The sequence below is a fragment of the Bos grunniens genome, chromosome 5 (assembly GCF_055505025.1).
Source record: "Bos grunniens cultivar Pamir isolate PY7600 chromosome 5, Bosgru_T2T1.0, whole genome shotgun sequence".
NCBI lineage: Eukaryota > Metazoa > Chordata > Mammalia > Artiodactyla > Bovidae > Bos > Bos grunniens.
The window spans coordinates 13,135,544-13,155,054 of NC_141169.1; the positions used below are offsets into that span (position 1 = coordinate 13,135,544).

The 19,511-nt window shown below is 40.5% G+C and overlaps 1 protein-coding gene across 12 annotated transcripts in view; it reads left to right on the top strand.

Moving 5' to 3' along the window:
* TMTC2 (transmembrane O-mannosyltransferase targeting cadherins 2) overlaps positions 1–19,511 on the top strand; it is a 497,284-nt gene that overhangs the window by 153,294 nt on the left and 324,479 nt on the right. For 6 of the 12 annotated variants that reach the window (XM_086398902.1, XM_086398903.1, XM_086398904.1 and 3 more), the window contains one exon: positions 16,043–16,613. In XM_086398902.1, the coding sequence (XP_086255028.1) occupies positions 16,043–16,613 (571 nt within the window). Of the gene's footprint in view, positions 1–9,635; positions 11,668–13,423; positions 15,505–15,552; positions 15,834–16,042; positions 16,614–19,511 lie in introns of those variants that run through there. The other 6 variants (XM_086398907.1, XM_086398908.1, XM_086398912.1 and 3 more) reach the window with 6 other exon arrangements.

The window sequence follows — 19,511 nt, forward strand, 5'->3', positions numbered from 1 at the left end:
TCCCATGCTGTGTGTGTGTTGCTACAATATGTTTAAAGTCTGATCTTTCTCAGATGTATATGTGTGTGTATAACTATTTTATGGCTGAAAAGGGATGCAGACAGCACAATTTCTGCCAGAATATGTTTTCTATTATATTTTGTAATATGAAATTATAGGTTAGTTTTTGGTTTGCATAAAGCTGCCTTTTTCACCCGTCACTGGGAGACAAGTAACACCTTCCTTTGACTCACGTTTTCCAAGAGTCCTTAGTGTTAAAAGAAGACTTTCTTTCTGGAATGTAGAAATTAAAAGAATATGGCACAAAGGCATTTTTATAGCCTTATTGAGTCTTGAGGGCAGATATATGGATTCCAGACAAAATGCAATAATAGACTAGGATTTTACTTTCAAATCGTCTTAACAAACACTTCTTGTGGGAGATTTATTGTCCATGTGGAGGAACAGAGCTGCTTTGAAGGTTAAATGGAGTAGTTTAGAGAACAGTGTTCAAGGTCTTTCTCTGCCTCTTATTAAGTATATGCTCTGCTTTAACTAACTTAACCCATCCGGCTTAGTTTTCTGTTTTATAGCAGTATTGTGAGAATAAAAGGAGATAATGTGTGTGTGCTTTGTAAGCTTTGTGATCTCAGTGTAAATATGAAGTAGCACTTGTTTTATTATGTGTGTTTAGTTAGAGTTAATGCTTCGTTGGCATGAACAGGACATTTCCCCCTCTCTGATAAAGCATGTAGACAAATCCTGGCAGAACTAAGACTGAGATACCTCTGAAAGTCCTATTTAAGCTTATAAAGCAGTTCAACCCCTGTCATCAAAAACAGAGCACCAGACATAGTGTTGGACAGATACAGCTTTTGTGTGAAGTCTAGTTGCTCTGAAACTCTGAAGGATAAACAGGAGAGTGTATGTAATTATATATGACCGTCTCTATGTCGTAGTAGGGTGTATGTGGACAGCAATACCAAAATCCCACAGAATACATTGCTTAAACAACAGAAATTTATTTTCTCACAGTTCTGGAGGTTTGAAGCCAGAGAACAAGGTGTAGGAAGGTTTGGTTTCCCCTGAGCCCTCTTCTTGGCTTGCAGATGTCCACCTTCTTGTTGATCTGCACATGTTTATTATTTTTTTTTTTTTTCTGTGCTCATGTGCCTCTCCTGTTTCTCTGTGTGTCCAAATTTTGTTGATGACACCAGTTATTAGATTGCATTAGGGCCCAGCCTAATGGCCTCATTTTAACTTCGTTACCTCTTTAAAGTCTGATTAAGTGTAGTCACATTCTGAGGCACTTAAAGATTCAACATATGGATTTTAGGGGCCCACAATTGAGCCCATAATATCGGGTTGGCAGCAGACAAGGAACCAAGGTTTGGATTCCAGCGTGAGTGGCTCTGATCTTTACCAGTGCACTTGTCTCTGGCAAGACTGCTAACTTGACATGTCCACATCTGCTTACTCATGGGGGTGGTGACAAGGATTCGAGATAGCCGTGAACATGAGCACATTTTGTAAAATGTAAAGTCATGATATAAATGCAAGGTAGTATTATAACAAAAGTACCTGTGAGGGATACATTGGCAGCATGTGGAAAATTTTAAGTAGAAGAGACAAAAGATCATTGCAAACATTTGCCTAAAAGAAGCTTCTTGGCTCATCTCTTTGGCTGAAGGAGGTGCATGGATAAAGAACGGTGATTTGGTTAAGACTTAATTCAGACAAGACAGGAGTTAGGCTTACAGATAAGCCAAACATCTGGATGATGTAGTGTGAATATCGTCCCATCTCCCAGTGCCTGTTTTCTTAAAGCCTGTTAGTTTCTTCATTGGAAAAAGATTTCCCCTGCCTTCCTCGGTCTGGCAGCAAGAGCTCTCAGTGGGTTCCCAAGCAGTGGTCTTAGCCGGAAGGCAGTTTTCCTATTTACTTTAAGTGACAATTTTACGATCCCTTCTCAAGGATATGATTTTTTTTTTTTAAGGTAATACTTGACTAGTTGGAAAAACTTCTATGTACTTTAGCATATCTGTTCTGAAATGTGTACAGCATGTTTATGTGCATAGGCAAGTGTTTTAACTGGAAAGGTGTATTCTAAGATTGTCATGCTTACCTATTTAGAATGCATCTGGATAATCAAATTCTTTTTTTTTTTTTATTTTATTTTTAAACTTTGCATAATTGTATTAGTGTTGCCAAAATGAATATCAAAATGAATCCGCCACAGGTATACATGTGTTCCCCATCCTGAACCCTCCTCCCTCCTTCCTCCCCATACCCTCCCTCTGGGTCGTCCCAGTGCACTAGCCCCAAGCATCCAGTATCGTGCATCGAACCTGGACTGGCATCTCATTTCATACATGATATTTTACATGTTTCAATGCCATTCTTCAAATCTTCCCACCCTCTCCCTCTCCCACAGAGTCCATAAGACTGTTCCCTCTCCCACAGAGTCCATAAGACTGTTCTATACATCAGTGTCTCTTTTGCTGTCTCGTACACAGGGTTATTGTTACCATCTTTCTAAATTCCATATATATGCGTTAGTATACTGTATTGATGTTTTTCCTTCTGGCTTACTTCACTCTGTATAATAGGCTCCAGTTTCATCCACCTCATTAGAACTGATTCAAATGTATTCTTTTTAATGGCTGAGTAATACTCCATTGTGTATATGTACCCCAGCTTTCTTATCCATTCATCTGCTGATGGACATCTAGGTTGCTTCCATGTCCTGGCTATTATAAACAGTGCTGCGATGAACATTGGGGTACACGTGTCTCTTTCAAGTCTGGTTTCCACTGTGTGTATGCCCAGCAGTGGGATTGCTGGATCATAAGGCAGTTCTATTTCCAATTTTTTAAGGAATCTTCACACTGTTCTCCATAGTGACTGTACTAGTTTGCATTCCCACCAACAGTGTAAGAGGGTTCCCTTTTCTCCACACCCTCTCCAGCATTTATTACTTGTGGACTTTTGGATCGCAGCCATTCTGACAGGTATGAAATGGTACCTCATAGTGGTTTTGATTTGCATTTCTCTGATAATGAGTGATGTTGAGCATCTTTTCATGTGTTTGTTAGCCATCTGTATGTCTTCTTTGGAGAAATGTCTATTTAGTTCTTTGGCCCATTTTTTGATTGGGTCATTTATTTTTCTGGAGTTGAGCTGTAGGAGTTGCTTGTATATTTTTGAGATTAGTTGTTTGTCAGTTGCTTCATCTGCTATTATTTTCTCCCATTCTGAAGGCTGTCTTTTCACCTTGCTAATAGTTTCCTTTGATGTGCAGAAGCTTTTAAGGTTAACTAGGTCCCATTTGTTTATTTTTGCTTTTATTTCCAATATTCTGGGAGGTGGGTCATAGAGGATCCTGCTGTGATGTATGTCAGAGAGTGTTTTGCCTATGTTCTCCTCTAGGAGTTTTATAGTCTCTGGTCTTACATTGAGATCTTTAATCCATTTTGAGTTTATTTTTGTGTATGGTGTTAGAAAGTGTTCTAGTTTCATTCTTTTACAAGTGGTTGACCAGATTTCCCAGCACCACTTGTTAAAGAGATTGTCTTTAATCCATTGTATATTCTTGCCTCCTTTGTCAAAGATAAGGTGTCCATATGTGCGTGGATTTATCTCTGGGCTTTCTATTTTGTTCCATTGATCTATATTTCTGTCTTTGTGCCAGTACCATACTGTCTTGATGACTGTGGCTTTGTAGTTGAGCCTGAAGTCAGGCAGGTTGGTTCCTCCAGTTCCATTCTTCTTTCTCAAGATCGCTTTGGCTATTCGAGGTTTTTTGCATTTCCATACAAATTTTGAAATTATTTGTTCTAGCTCTGTGAAGAATACCGTTGGTAGCTTGATAGGGATTGCATTGAATCTATAAATTGCTTTGGGTAGTATACTCATTTTCACTATATTGATTCTTCCAATCCATGAACATGGTATATTTCTCCATCTATTAGTCACCTCTTTGATTTCTTTCACCAGTTTTTTATAGTTTTCTATATATAGGTCTTTAGTTTCTTTAGGTAGATATATTCCTAAGTATTTTATTCTTTCCGTTGCAATGGTGAATGGAATTGTTTCCTTAATTTCTCTTTCTGTTTTCTCATTATTAGTGTATAGGAATGCAAGTGATTTCTGTGTGTTTATTTTATATCCTGCAACTTTACTATAGTCATTGATTAGTTCTAGTAATTGAGAAAAAGAAACAAAAGGAATCCAAATTGGAAAAGAAGAAGTAAAACTATTTGCAGATGACATGATCCTCTACACATGGATAATCAAATTCTTAAGCACAAAGGTACATCATCATCTTTTATTCTATAAAAGCACACAGAAGAAGACTACATACAAAATAGGTGTTCTTGGAATTGCATGGTTATGCTTGTGTTCTTTCTTGGATTCTGGTGTCTGATAGAGTCCTGTCTTTTTTGAAAGCTTTGAATTATATTAAAATATATAATCTTATATTTGTTTCTCCTCTTAGAAAAGAGAAACATTTTTAAGTTTTTGTTTGTTTGTTTTTTTGGCTGCATGACACATAGGATCTTAGTTCCCTGACCAAGGCTCAAACCTGAACCCAGTGCAGTGAAAGTGAAGAATCTTAATCACGGGACCACCAGGGAAGTCCTGTAATATTTTAAAGAAGAAAAATTATAAGGAACCAGTCACACTTTAATGCACAGACCCAATTGTAAGGGAAACAGTATGAAATGTAAGAAAATCAAAATTTAATTACCTTTTAATAAAACAATGAATTTATGAAAAGCTGTGAAACTGAAATTCATAAAATATACTAAGTAGTGAAGTGATTTAGCAGCAGCAGTGTGTTAAAGTGGTTCATAAACTTGGAGTTAACGTTTGAAAGTGAAAAAGCTTCATAGAACCTCTTCTTGTTGTATGTGTTTGCTCAGTCATGTCTGACTTTGCAACCCCATAGACTATAGCCCACCTGGCTCCTCTGTCCATGGAATTTTCCAGGCAGAATACTGGAGTGGTTTGCTATTTCCTTCTCCAGGGCATCAATCCCAAGTCTCTTACACATCAGGGAAGCCCAAAACCTCATCTGCTACTGCTACTGCTAGGTCGCTTCAGTTGTGTCCGACTCTGTGCGACCCCATAGACGGCAGCCCACCCAGCCTCCCCCGTCCCTGGGATTCTCCAGGCAAGAACACTGGAGTGGGTTGCCATTTCCTTCTCCAATGCAGGAAACTGAAAAGTGAAAGCTCAGTCGTGTCTGACTCCCAGTGACCCCATGGACTGCAGCTTACCAGGCTCCTCCGTCCATGGGATTTTCCAGGCAAGAGTACTGGAATGGGGTGCCATTGCCTTCTCCGAAAACCTCATCTAGATGTTGCTAATTCAAAGTCTGGAAAATTAGGAATAAAGATATTTTCATTGTGCTTTTAAGTTGAGACTGATTGAACATACTGCGAATGTGAAGGAGGAGAGTTGTAAGTATAATATTTTATGTTATGGTGGCATCATATGGATATAGTGAAGAAGTAAATGTGTGGAAAATATTTTTTATCATGCAATTAGCAAGGCAATGAAAAAATTTTAAGTTGTTAAGCTAATATTATGGTAGAGGACTATTTTAATCAGTGAAATTAAATGCTTGGAATATGGTTTTCATGATAATCCCATGCTCTTAGATTTTGCTTTAGTCTTGCAAAATGCTTTTCATGTTAATACTTGAATAAACATTTTTAGGTAACAGAAGTTTTAATTTTATAATTTTAAAAAAAGTTATTTTACTTATGTTTTTATTGGCTGCACCACATAGCATGCCATCATATGCAGGTTGTTAGTTCCCCATGTCCCCCTGCAGTGGAAGTGCAGAGTCCTAGCCTTCGGGCTGCCAGAGGGGACCCAGAAGTTTTCATTTTAAATAAGCAGCTGTCTTTTACATGGATTATTGAGTTTTTTCTTGAACATTTCCTGTAGAAACTCTGAAAATGGCAGCATTGATTTATTTGTGGAACTAAAGACACTTACTTAGTCAAGGTTCATCCTTTTCATTTTCTCCCACCAAGACAATAGAGTGTCTTGGGAAAACTCTACTTGGGAAGCTTTAGAGAAGGAATCTGAATCTGCAACAGCTCTGGGGCTCAGTTTAGCTGCTTCTGGGGCCATGTTTAATCAGATCCTTACTTTCTTTGTTTCGGGGGTGGGGGACTGGAGAGGGTTGCTGTTTAGATATAGCTCATAAAACTCCTTTATTGCTTATAGGAAAAACTTTTAAAGGGATGGAAGAGGGGACCACTAAGAATATTCTTTAGTTACAAGGCTGAGCATTCTCAAACTTAACCTTCTTGAAAAGCTAGCAGTTACTTGGGACCGTGTCCCTTAGATGTTTGACAACAGGCACTTTGTTACTCCCATGGCCTCTTTTCATCTAACATCAAGACAGCATGATTTACGTTTTTTTAACAAAAGGCTAGTTTCTTAGGAGGTCATCTCTGCCATTGAAGGGTTTACAATCTAGTAGGAGGAGATGAAGATGGAAACAAGTAAGTTTAGGAATGTGTTATGTGTGTCAATGATAAATTCATGCTTAAAGCATCAGTTCAGTTCGGTTCAGTCGCTCAGTGATGCCCGACTCTTTGTGACCCCATGAATCACAGTATGCCGGGCCTCCCTGTCTATCACCAACTCCTGGAGTTCACTCAAACTCATGTCCATCGAGTCGGTGATCCCATCCAGCCATCTCATCCTCTGTCGTCCCCTTCTCCTCCTGGCCCCAATCCCTCCCAGCATCAGAGTCTTTTCCAATGAGTCAACTCTTCGCATGAGGTGGCCAAAGTACTGGAGTTTCAGCTTTAGCATCAGTCCTTCCAATGAACACCCAGGACTGATCTCCTTTAGAAAGGACTGGTTGGATCTCCTTGCAGTCCAAGGGACTCTCAAGAGTCTTCTCCAACACCACAGTTCAAAAGCATCAATTCTTCGGCGCTCAGCTTTCTTCACAGTCCAACTCTCACATCCATATATGACCACTGGAAAAACCATAGCCTTGACTAGACAGACCTTTGTTAACAAAGTAATGTCTCTGCTTTTGAATATGCTATCTAGGTTGGTCATAACTTTCCTTCCAAGGAGTAAGCGTCTTTTAATTTCATGGCTGCAGTCACCATCTGCAGTGATTTTTCAGGCCAAAAAAATTAAGTCTGACACTGTTTGCACTGTTTCCCCATCTATTTCCCATGAAGTGATGGGACCGGATGCCATGATCTTCGTTTTCTGAATGTTGAGCTTTAAGCCAACTTTTTCACTCTCCTCTTTCACTTTCATCAAGAGGCTTTGTAGTTCCTCTTCACTTTCTGCCATAAGGGTGGTGTCATCTGCATCTCTGAGGTTATTGATATTTCTCCTGGCAATCTTGATTCCAGCTTGTGCTTCTTCCAGCCCAGCGTTTCTCATGAGGTACTCTGCATGTAAGTTAAATAAGCAGGGTGACAATATTCAGCCTTGACATGCTCCTTTTCCTATTTGGGACCAATCTGTTGTTCCATGTCCAGTTCTAACAGTTGCTTCCTGACCTGCATACAGGTTTCTCAAGAGGCAGGTCAGATGGTCTGGTATTCCCATGTCTTGAAGAATTTTCCACAGTTTATTGTGATCCACACAGTCATAGGCTTTGGCATAGTCAATAAAGCAGAAATAGATGTTTTTCTGGAACTCTTTTGCTTTTTCAATGATCCAGCAGATGTTGGCAATTTGATCTCTGGTTCCTCTGCCTTTTCTAAAACCAGCTTGAACATCTACAAGTTCACGATTCATGTACTGCTGAAGTCTGGCTTGGAGAATTTTGAGCATTACTTTACTAGCATGTGAGATAAGTGCAATTGTGCGGTAGTTTGAGCATTCTTTGGTATTGCCTTTCTTTGGGATTGGAATGAAAACTGACCTTTTCCAGTCCTGTGGCCACTGCTGAGTTTTCCAAATTTGCTGGCATATTGAGTGCAGCACTTTCACAGCATCCTCTTTCAGGATTTGAAATAGGTCCACTGGAATTCCATCACCTCCACTAGCTTTGTTCGTAGTGATGCTTCCTAAGGCCCACTTGACTTTCCATTCTCGGATGTCTGGCTCTCGGTGAGTGATCACACCATGGTGATTATCTGGGTTGTGAAGATCTTTTTTGTACAGTTCTTCTGTGTATTCTTGCCCCCTCTTCTTAATATCTTCTGCTTCTGTTAGGTCCATACCATTTCTGCCTAGTGCCTTCCATATCTGCAGGACCTGAGAGAAAACTAGTATGTCTCAGAACCAGAACAGGTTCCTGCACCAAAATTTACTTGCTCTACCTGTAGACCTTCCTCCAGGAATCTGAAATTCATTTCTTCTTCCCAGACTAAGACCAACCCTCAGATGTTACAGTGTATCTTTCATTTCCCTACCCTGGTAGCTAAGTGTTTGCTATTAACTAGAGCTTTCTAAATATAATGGCTTATCCCTAAAGAAGGACTGTAATGAAAGGATTATAGGTTAAGTGGCAAATGTGTGCCAAAGACTTTTGGGTAAGCCAATTACCCTGATGGGTTTTCTCAGTTAATTATTACTGAGTGAATGAACTGCTTTTAGATGAAAGTGATAATTCTCTACTTAAAACAATGTAGATTTTTTTCTAAACGATGAATGCAGTTCATCAATACCAATCATTTCTAGTTAGAATTCAGGTCAACAATACATATTGAATGCCTCCTATGTGCAGGGCTCCAGAAGATAAATAAGAAGTTGTTCTGTTTCTTAGGTATTAACAGTGCATTGGGGAAATAATGCAAGTTCTAACAAGACAATAGCTTAGTTGGACCTGACGACCATCAGGGAGCTTGATGTCTAGCAACATTGCTCTCCATCTCGTGAAGGAAAGTAGTAACACAGAGCAAATGCCAGTGATCCCTGCTGCTCTATTCTTCAAACTTTACTCGAGCCCAACCAACCTATTGCTTTTTTTTTTCTTTCATTACCCAAGCTCACCACCTTCTCTCCTGCCTCATGGTCTTTGATAATATTGCCCATTAGCCTGGTAATCTCCCAATTCAACTCCTTTTAACTCCTTCCATGTATGTAGACTTGCTTTCCCCCCGGCAATCTCTTGATCCGCTAAGACTTTCAGGAGTCTGTTCTGTTCTCCCACAGCAATCATGATTTCGTGCTAGAGTAGTATTTATCGCGCTGCAGTGAGATTGCTTGTACACATCTTTGCCTATTCTCCTAGACTGTTTCTTAAAGTCAGTACATCTATTTTGCTCACCATTCCATCTGCAGTGCCCTTTATAGTGTTTAGTTCATCATGAAATGAATGAATAAATGAGTGGATGAATAATTTTCTTAAGACAGAATCAATCCATTTTGTTGAGCTGTAATTTTCAGTAGGGTAGACGAGGGGAACTATTAAAATCACCTGTGTCCTGATTTCAGCATATGTTTCCTTCTACTCTTCTGAAATGCCTTTCACATATCATCCCATTTAAGATCCCTGATGACGGTAGTAAGAAGTCAGTGTTATTAATGGGAATGTGGCAGTGTGCAATGTCAAAATCTAGTTGATTTGCAACAATAACTAGTAAATACTTCGGGGGAGACTGTGGCATCACAAACGAGCATTGGTAATTGAAGCTGCTACTGCTGTTGCTAAGTCACTTCAGTCGTGTCCGACTCTGCGTGACCCTGTAGACGGCAGCCCACCAGGCTCCCCCATCCCTGGGATTCTCCAGGCAAGAATAGTGGAGTGGGTTGCCATTTCCTTCTCCAGTGCATGAAAGTGAAAAGTGAAAGTGAAGTCACTCAGCCGTGTCCGACTCTTAGCGACCCCCCGGACTGCAGCCCACCAGGCTCCTCCGTCCATGGGATTTTCCAGACAAGAGTACTAGAGTGGGGTGCCATTGCCTTCTCTGAATTGAAGCACATTTGGACAGATAAACTGGATGAATGGACTGCCCAGGTGGTTCAAGTGGAAGAGAATCTGCCTGCCAATGTAGGAGTCACAGGACACACAATCCCTGGGTCTGGAAGATTCCCTGCGGGAGGAAACGGCAAACCATGCCAGTATTCTTGCCGGGATTATCCCATGGACAGAAGAGCCAAGTGGGCCACACAGTTCATGGGGTGGCAAAGAGTCGGACGCAACTGAGTCCTCACATACGTACAGACTGGTTGAAGAAGAGCAGTTCAGGCAGAAAAAGGAAAAAAATGATCTGAGCAAAGGCCTGAGAGCTGGGGAATTCAAGTTGACATTAGGATGCATGTGGAAAAGTAATGGGAGATTGGCCTAGAAGTCATAATGGGACTGGCTGTGAAATCCGGGCCTAGAGGGGTGTTTATTATGGTAAGAAATAAGGCGTGATGAGGGAGTCTTGTGAAGCAGAGTGATGGTGTTAGGGTTATACTTCAGGAGTTAAATTTCAGGAAGTTTCTCTATCCACAGCATGCATAAGAGATCAAAAGGGAAATGAAAGCAGGCAGGGATGACTATTTAGTTCAGTTTAACAAATATTTGTTATGTGCCTAATATATATTGGGCATTGGAGAAAATATATTCTTTCCATAAGGGGACTTTGAGCATAATGAAGGAAACAAAATTATCAACAGGCACTTTTAGTAAATCTCCTAACCAATAGAAGTCAGAAATGAAGGAAACCTGAATGAGAGGAAGAGAAAAGAGAAGTTAGAGGAGATTCAAGGGAAATTTGCACGTTGAATTTTTCGCTGAGGTCTTGCCCAGTGTCAAATTATCCTTCACCAAATTGAAAGTAGATGTGGGAGCAAAGAGAGAAGACAGGTTCCAGCTGCACTAGGAATTAACTGCCTCTTTGTCTCCTTGATCTGGCTTCCCTTTTGTTTGTGCTGGCCTCATCCTTAGGCTCTGTCTTCAGGGCCTTTAGCACCCCTAGGACTGATCTCATTCCCCTAAGATGTCCTTTCCCAGTAGATTATTGGAGCTTACTTTGACTGTGATTGACCTGGCTGGCTGCTAAGTCAGGTCTTATGGCTGGGAATGAGGATGGGGATATAGTACACTGACTGGCCAGATCATAGATAACTTTCATCAGGAGGTGAGGACAACAGCTTCACTCTATTCAGATGAATGGAGAGTGGATTTGGCCTGTTCTCAAAAGGAAGAACAGGGCACTGTTAACTAGAAGAAGGTGTTTGGAAAAACCAGTCCATGACACCAGGCAAAGTAGATTTCAAACATTTTAACATTGCCCTATTTGAACTTCAGCACAACAGTTTGTGAGAAGTTTATCCACCAACTTGGTAAAAAGGCTGTGCTCTAGAAAGAATAAAGGATAACTGGCCATTTGGTGTTAGTAGAGGAACCACGATTTCCTCATTCAGGTACAACTATCCCCTGGGCCAGTAGACGTGTAGACTCGTGAGCACCACCCAGGCTGAAGGTGTCTATGAGAAAGTGTCCCCTGGTTGCAGGCACTGGAGATGATGATCACCGAGGTGAACAGTATAGAGTGAGCAAAGGTCAGGACAGAACTGGGAAGAAACGTCCACATTTGTGAGAAAAGTCTGAAGGAAATGGTAGCCAAGGAGGGTTGGAAAGAGGAAGTCAAAGAAGATAGAAGTTTGCTTGTATGCAATTACATTGCTTTTTACTATCAAGTCTATTAAAAGACTATTATGTGGGAAAGAAAAAAAAATAGGAAAAGACTAAAGGTAAGATGTTGTAAATGTTTATTATTTTGTTCTGAGAGTGTCATTAAATCTTAAAGGATTTTTAAGTGAAACAGTCATGACCACGATGCATAGACGTTGACAGCTGTAAACATGAAGGAAGAGCACTGTGTTTTCATGGATGGCTGGAGCAGTAATTGTTTTGTGTTAATGGTGATAATAATACTAATAATGATAGCAGTTACATATATTACATGTAACACTATGCTTTTTGCTTACTAACACATTAACTCCGCAAGATGGTCCTATAAAGCAAGTACAATTGTTATCCTTATTTTCCAGATAAGAAAACTGAGGTACAGAGAGGTGGAGTAATTGGTCCAATTGGTTCCAGAATCACTTTTCGTAACTATTGCATCTCACTGCCTTTCCTGGAGATAGATAGGTGTGCTTGGGTAGCACAGAAGCAGGGCAGATTAACAAAGGATATATGCTCTTTCTTTTTTATCCTGCAAACAAATTTCAATCCATCACCTAAAAAAAAAAAACAGTTTTTTTTTTGCCTTTTTTAAGTGTAAAGTTTGGCTTTTACTTAGTTTTTAGTAGAACAATTGAAATCACTTGGGGAAGAGTGTGCCATTTGATGTTTGGAAAATGTAAGCATCATTCCTGCTCTGAAGGACTGATGGTCATCATTTATGTGGGTGCTTGTGACTGAAAAGGTCAATGGACAGAAAAAAAATAGCAGAGAAACACACACAAGGACAGTTGGGCTGGTGGTGTCACATCATTCATCAGTTTTATAACAGTGCTGGCCTTTGTCAACATTTTTTAAAGGAAAAATCATAAGGCAGCAAAAAACCAAGAGCCGCAAATGAACAAAACTGAAAACAGGTTAAAACCCCCTTGAAGACTTGAGAGAATAGATCTTTTTGCTTCCAAAGACAATCTCCTAGTCCTGTGTTCTCTGGAGAATTCTGCCTACATTTGTTTCTTTTCCACATCTGCTACATTCAACATTCTTCATCTTTCCTGGAGTGAAAATTTCCTAATTCCTTAGTGTCTTTCTGAATTGGCAATACCCACTCACAGAAGTAACTTCAGATTATAAGAGCATGAAATTTTGTTTTGACTTAAGCCTTTCTATTAGCTGAGAAATAGCAGAAGAGGTTTCCGTCTTTCAGTTTTGGACTCAGGTAAGAAAATTCAAACAGACGAGAGCCTATTATGTTTAGTGTTGAATGACTACCTTTGCTTCTCATTTTGCTGGCAGATTGTTTAGATTCTATTAAATCCCTTTTGGTCCATTTCTTCCTTAATATGATGAAAGGGATGTATATTTCATCCCTTATCACTGACTTGCATGTGTGTGATGACTTATATTCTAAAGCCCAGTATAATTTAGTCTTATTTCATGTTCTTATGCCATAACATTCATTGAGTAAATAAAAACCTACCTAATAAGATAACACCCATCAGATAATTTTATCAGACTGATGTCTCCACTAGTGGGGTATATTTTGAACATGGGTGAAATGTTCCTTTGCTCTTAGATTTTTGTTTTATTGATGCTGTTTGCCCTTTAAATTTTTTTCCTACAGTGCAGAAAATTTAGGGCTGTACCTCAGTTTTTTTCTCACAGTGAAATTATGAGATTTGTTAGTTTCGTCCTTTGTTTTGAAATTCTTGTTTCATTGGAGTTAGACTTATATCTTGTTGGCTGCTGTGGATTACTAGATTTATTGCTATGGACATAAGAAATCCTGGCGACTTTGAACCAATTTTTTTTTAAGTTTTTTTTTTGTTGTTGTTGTTGTTTTTTCTTTCACTTGAAAAGGAAAGCTGGTTGTGGGGCTGAACTAATAGCATGTAGAAAACCTGGTTTAGGGAACGTGGCTCCATCCTATATGGGTCTGCCACTGAACGGGTGAAGTATTGTCCTAAACAAAATGTGCTTCTCAGCTTTCCTTGCTAAATTAGCCAAGTCTTATCCCACAGTGTTCTGCTGTTGAGCTTTCTGCTGCCCCGACTTTGAATATGTGTTTCTGCATTGATATTAGAGAAATTCACATCAGTATTTAGGTTAATGTTTAGTGGAGGCCAGTTGGCTTTTTATTCTCAATGGCTTGAAATCAGCTTTCTCTGACAACACTGTTTGGCAGTTTTTCATATTTCTTTAAAATTTTAATTATAACCCATCAAGTCTTAAGCAATTACTTCTGGGGTAGACTCTTGATGAATGTCATAACAAGGTGTTTTAATTTAATGGATCCAGAATAACATCTGTTTCTAATATTTTAAAAGCCAATTTATATGGAAATTCATTTATACACAGTCAGTACACAGAGCCTTGTAAAAATCAAAGAAAATCAAACCACCATGATATAGTAGGTCTTCTGTTAACAAAGGATTTCACTGATGAGTAGATTCAGCTGCCACTCACTAATACCCTAAATAAAGAAGACAGAAAGTGAAGTTGCTCAACCATGTCCCCATGGACTGTAGCCTACCAGGCTCCTCTGTCCATGGAATGTTCCAGGCAAGAGTACTGGAGTGGGTTGCCATTTCCTTCTCCAGGGGATCTTTCTGACCTAGGGATCGAACCAGGGTCTCCCGCATTGCAGGCAGACACTTTACCATCTGAGCCACCAAGGAAGTACAACACCCTAAATATTGCACCTTAAACAAGATAGCAGTTTATTTCTCACACTCATGTAGTTTGCCCAGAGCTGGTATGGTCTACTATGACAGGGCCTCCATTTCCTTCAGTCTTATTGCTCTGTTGGGCATGATTTCTATTCCTAAGGACACCTTATGGGTCATGATGGCTGCTGGAACTCCAGCTATTACATCTGTGATCCAGCAGAAAGGAGGCAGAGGGGTAGAGGAGGGAAGAATACTAAGCTTTTTCAAGGACACTTTTTCCCAGAAGAAGTAGTTCTCTGTGTTCCACTGGCCAAATATTAGTCAGTGGCACATATTAGTCATGTGACCATATTTAACAGCCAAGGAAGATAGGAAATGATCTCCACCCCCCCCCCCCAGAAAGTGAAAGTGAAGTTTCTCAGTCCTGTCCGACTCTTTGCGACCCCATGGACTGTAACCTACTAGGCTCCTCTGTCCATGGGATTGTCCAGACAAGAATACTGGAGTGGGTTGCTATTTCCTTCTCCAGGGGATCTTCCCAACCCAGGGATCGAACCCCGGTCGCCCGCATTGCAGGCGGGCTGCAATGTGTTCCACTGGCCAAATATTAGTCAGTGGCAAATATTAGTCATATGACCATATTTAACAGCCAAGGAAGATAGGAAATGATCTTTTTTTTTTTTTCCCAGAGGACCCAGCTGAAAACTAAAGATGTTATAAGTGTGGGAAAAGGGAAGGATACACATTGAACTGTCTGTCACATTGAGTACTTCTTAAAACATGATTCTAACAGATCTTCTGCCTTTTATTGAATATCTAGAAAAGTCAGCTAGTTCTCATAAGTAGATAATACATGTAGAAGGACTAGAATAGTGTTTGGCAGAGTAGATAAAACAGGCATAGACATACATTAATGGTAACGGGGTCATTCTACTCCCCAGGTGCACCTGATTTCAGAAGTTGTGGGTCAGGCTGAATTTAATAAGGGCCTTTCTGTAGATTAGAATACAGTCTTCGTAGAATAGTAATAGCAACAGCCAACAGGGACAAGATGTTCCTTGCACTAGGTTTCCAGAACATGCATGAATCTGCAAAGCAGTGTCCTTTGCTTTTCTGCGTAGAAGATAAATGAACAATTACAAGAGTTAGAAATGTGGAATCTTGGGCTCCTCCTTGACCTACTGAATTAGAACCGTTGCCTGCCTGTTAACAAGATCCCCAGGTGATTCTCATGTATGTGAATCATTTCCCTGAGCAGAGATTCTATATAAAATTTATTTCTACTAACAGAGCTAGTCCTTCCTCTAAGTCTATCCCCTACATCAGTATTACCTGAGACTTTGCTTCTTAAAAAATGCCAGTTCTCAGGCCTTATATCAGCCTGGTACCTGAGATCTGCATTTCTGGCCATCATGCCATAGAAGGGCAGTTGTTTGACAGCTTCTTTGTTAAGCTTTTACTAAGGGATGGAAACTCTGCATTCATTCTCCAAAGGTATTTGCATTCAAACAAAGAAGAAAAACTTTTGCGGAGAAGAAATACAACCCTAATTGTGGCACCTAGTAAGTGTGAAGGGGAGGATCTGAGTTCAGTCTCCCTGTGAAGCTGCTCTAAGGCTTTTTTGCATTAATCACGTACACCTGGAAGCCCATCTAAAACCAACGTGAAGAGAAAGCTACGGGGGAAGGCGATGTTTCAGCAGTATATTTTAGCAATGTGTTTTCTTTTTTTTTCTTTTACATTTGATTTCTTTTCTGACATTGTTTTTTAGCCGTGCTATCAAGACGAACCAGGACCTTCTCCCAGAAACCCCCTGGACCCACATTTTCTACAATGACTTTTGGGGGACCCTGCTAACCCACAGCGGCAGCCACAAGTCCTACCGGCCCCTCTGCACTCTTTCTTTCCGCCTGAACCATGCCATCGGAGGGCTGAATCCCTGGAGCTACCATCTGGTCAACGTGCTGCTGCACGCGGCGGTCACCGGTCTCTTCACAAACTTCTCTAAGATCCTCCTTGGGGACGGATACTGGACCTTCATGGCTGGCTTGATGTTCGCCTCTCATCCCATCCACACGGAGGCAGTGGCAGGAATCGTGGGCCGGGCTGACGTGGGGGCCAGTTTCTTCTTCCTCCTCTCCTTGCTCTGCTACATGAAACACTGTTCTACAAGAGGCTCCTCGGCCAGGACCTGGGGCTGGTTCCTGGGGACGGGAATGTGCGCCGGATGCAGCATGTTATGGAAGGAGCAAGGAGTCACGGTCCTGGCAGTTTCCGCCGTTTATGATGTCTTTGTCTTTCACAGACTGAAAATGAAACAGATCTTACCCACCATCTACAAAGTAAGTGATTGTTGGGCATGAGCATTGGGTTACTGAGTTCTCTCCCTGCTTGATCCCTTTTCCCCATTTAAAACAAATTATTCCTTTTCAGAGAGAATTTAAAGTAAGTTACTTTTTGATCTTCGGGAGGTGGAAGTGTCCTCTCTGACCTTTCCTACTAACTTGGGTATCAGTCTCTGATTATTTTATTTCTCAGGTTTCTTAACTTAGTTTCATGATTTCCAAGAGGAAATCCCCAAGAGGGTAGAAGGACAGTTCTGCCTTGTAAAGAATATGCATCTTTATTTATTTATCATTTACTCCTTTATTTCAGTCCAAGTCCTGTAATCCAATAAATTGCCTGTAATAGGTGTTTGAAAAAATAACACAGCTGATCAGTGAGCTGGGTGCTCCACTCTGGAAAGAGGAAATCCTCTGCCATTTGTTAATATTACTTTTCCTAAGCTGACTTTGGAAAACAAACCTCTGCTGTGCTTTGGGAAGTCACATTCTTAAATAATGAGTCATATTCACCTTTTCCTTGTTGTAGTGTATAAGAATAGAAGAGTCAAAACAGAAATTGGCTATTATAAGTTCTGCCCTGAGGCCAATTAAGACCTCAGGGCTTAATATGTGTTCTTCCGAACTCCCTCAGTGGTTTCAAATGCAGTGTAGTTTGAAGGTCACGGAAGCGCTTTTGGATCCCAAGTACTTGAAGAGGACTGAGCAGTTTCCTGCTGGTGTGTTAAGGGAATGCCTTGAGTGGACTAGTGCATCTTGAGAAACTGCCTGCTTCTCATATCCACATCTTCCCTCCCTCACGATAAACTCATCCTTGCCTTGCCTTTAAGTAAAAGACTGAACTTGGCCAGTGCCTGCAACCTCAGACATGATTCAGACCAGCTCCTTTATCCTTTTGGATACTCTTCAGCAAGGAGTATAATGGTTTAGGATACTGACCCTGAGAAAACTGTCAAGTGTTGTAGTTTTTACTACTTTTTTCCTCTCAATTCCTAATTTTACTTAAAATCGAATTGGGAAGGAATTGAAGAACAAAATGGAGGGAAATAGAAACATTTATTTTGAAATGACTTTTTTTTTTTTTTTTTAAACTTGGGAAGAGTAATTACTGCTGTACTTCTGCTCTGTGGGGAAACAAGGAGTTTACTTACAACTCAAGTATCAAGTGGTTAATGAAGTTCTTCTGTGATTTCAATTAACTGCTGAAACTTGAGAACCCTAATTCGGATTTGGTGCTTTGAACACAATGTAGGTTTGAAAACCAAGCTCTTAATTTCAAATCAATTTTAAATATTCATTCAAAGAAAATTAGGGAGAACAGTCTTTTTCTTTTTAAAACCACATCATCAACAATAGCAAGTTTTCTTGTTGTACTGGAAATACAAATAGAAAGTCATGGTCCTTGTCCTTTGCAGGGTGAGAGCTATTTGGGGATGCAGATTGGGTGTTTTAAGACCTTGACAGCCTGTGAAGCACTGTGTTTTCTTCTGCAGATTTTTCATTTTACCATTTCATAAATTAGGAAATTATTTTGATATGTCAGTTTAGGACTTGCTTTTAGCATTTTTGAAGTTCTCTTCTGAGAAATTTTTGGTTCTCTAAGCTTATTTTCAAGGATAAAGTTGCTGATAGAGCTCCTTCCTGTAAACTTGTCTCATGTAATATTTGGGACATATTTATAATAGAAAATTATTTTCGTTTATCTGAAAGTACAGTGCAACTGGGCATCCTGTGTTTCATTTGGTAGCCTTACTCATGCTGCTGCTTAAGAAAATGAGAACTGCCACTAGTGCAAGGAATGAAAACTTTTCTTTCCATCTAAGTTCTTTGGTTGCACTAATAATTAAATTGCCATAGGACAGATTAACAGAATTTGCCCTCAGTGTAGGAGACCTGGGTTCGATCCCTGGGTTGGGAAGATCCCCTGGAGAAGGAAATGGCAAACAACTCCAGTATACTTACCTGGAAAATCCCATGGACAGAGGAGCCTGGTGGGCTGCAGTCCATGGGGTCGCAAAGAGTCGGGCACAAAGTTCCCCATCCTATGGGAAAGGACTTAATGCTTTGAATGTTCAGTGTCTTGAGAAGTTCTCAAATGGAAACTTACCCAGGCTGTCTGAACCACTCCTTGTGGGCAAGGAAGTTAGTCATGGCAGCAATACCCTTCATCTGATAGTTGCTATCTCAGCTTAGCTTTTTCTTTTTTCTTAGGTTTGGCCTTGTGGGCTTAATGAGGGCATTTGGATAATAGATTTTATAGATTTGTGAGAAACCTGGAGATGGTCTATGCCTGGCCCCTTGTCTCCAGCTGAGGTGTAGAGAACCAGAGATGTGAAGGTCACCCAGAAAATGGAATCCCTAGAACTAGAAGACATATTTGTGACTGTCGAGTGATCTTACACTGTAAGGGTATGAAGATGAATAAAGAAAGTAGATGACTCCACAGTAGAGAAGGAAATAATAAGCATTGAATCTTAACTTGCACTGACTGAGTCACCTTAAACTAGTTCAGTGACCTGTTTCTTCATGTCAGAGTAGAGATCATGTTCTCCCCTGGAGAGGTTGGGAAGATTATATGAAATTGTATGGTGTTTGTTGTGAACTGCTGCTGCTAAGTCACTTCAGTCGTGTCCGACTCCGTGCGACCCCATAGATGGCAGCCCACCAGGCTCCCCCGTCCATGGGATTCTCCAGGCAAGAACACTGGAGTGGGTTGCCATTTCCTTCTCCAATGCATGAAAGTGAAAACTGAAAGTGAAGTCGCTCAGTCATGTCTGACTCTTAGTGACCCCATGGACTGCAGCCCACCAGGCTCCTCTGTCCATGGGATTTTCCAGGCAAGAGTACTGGAGTGGGGTGACATAGCCTTCTCTGTTGTTGTGAACTGGATACCCGGTA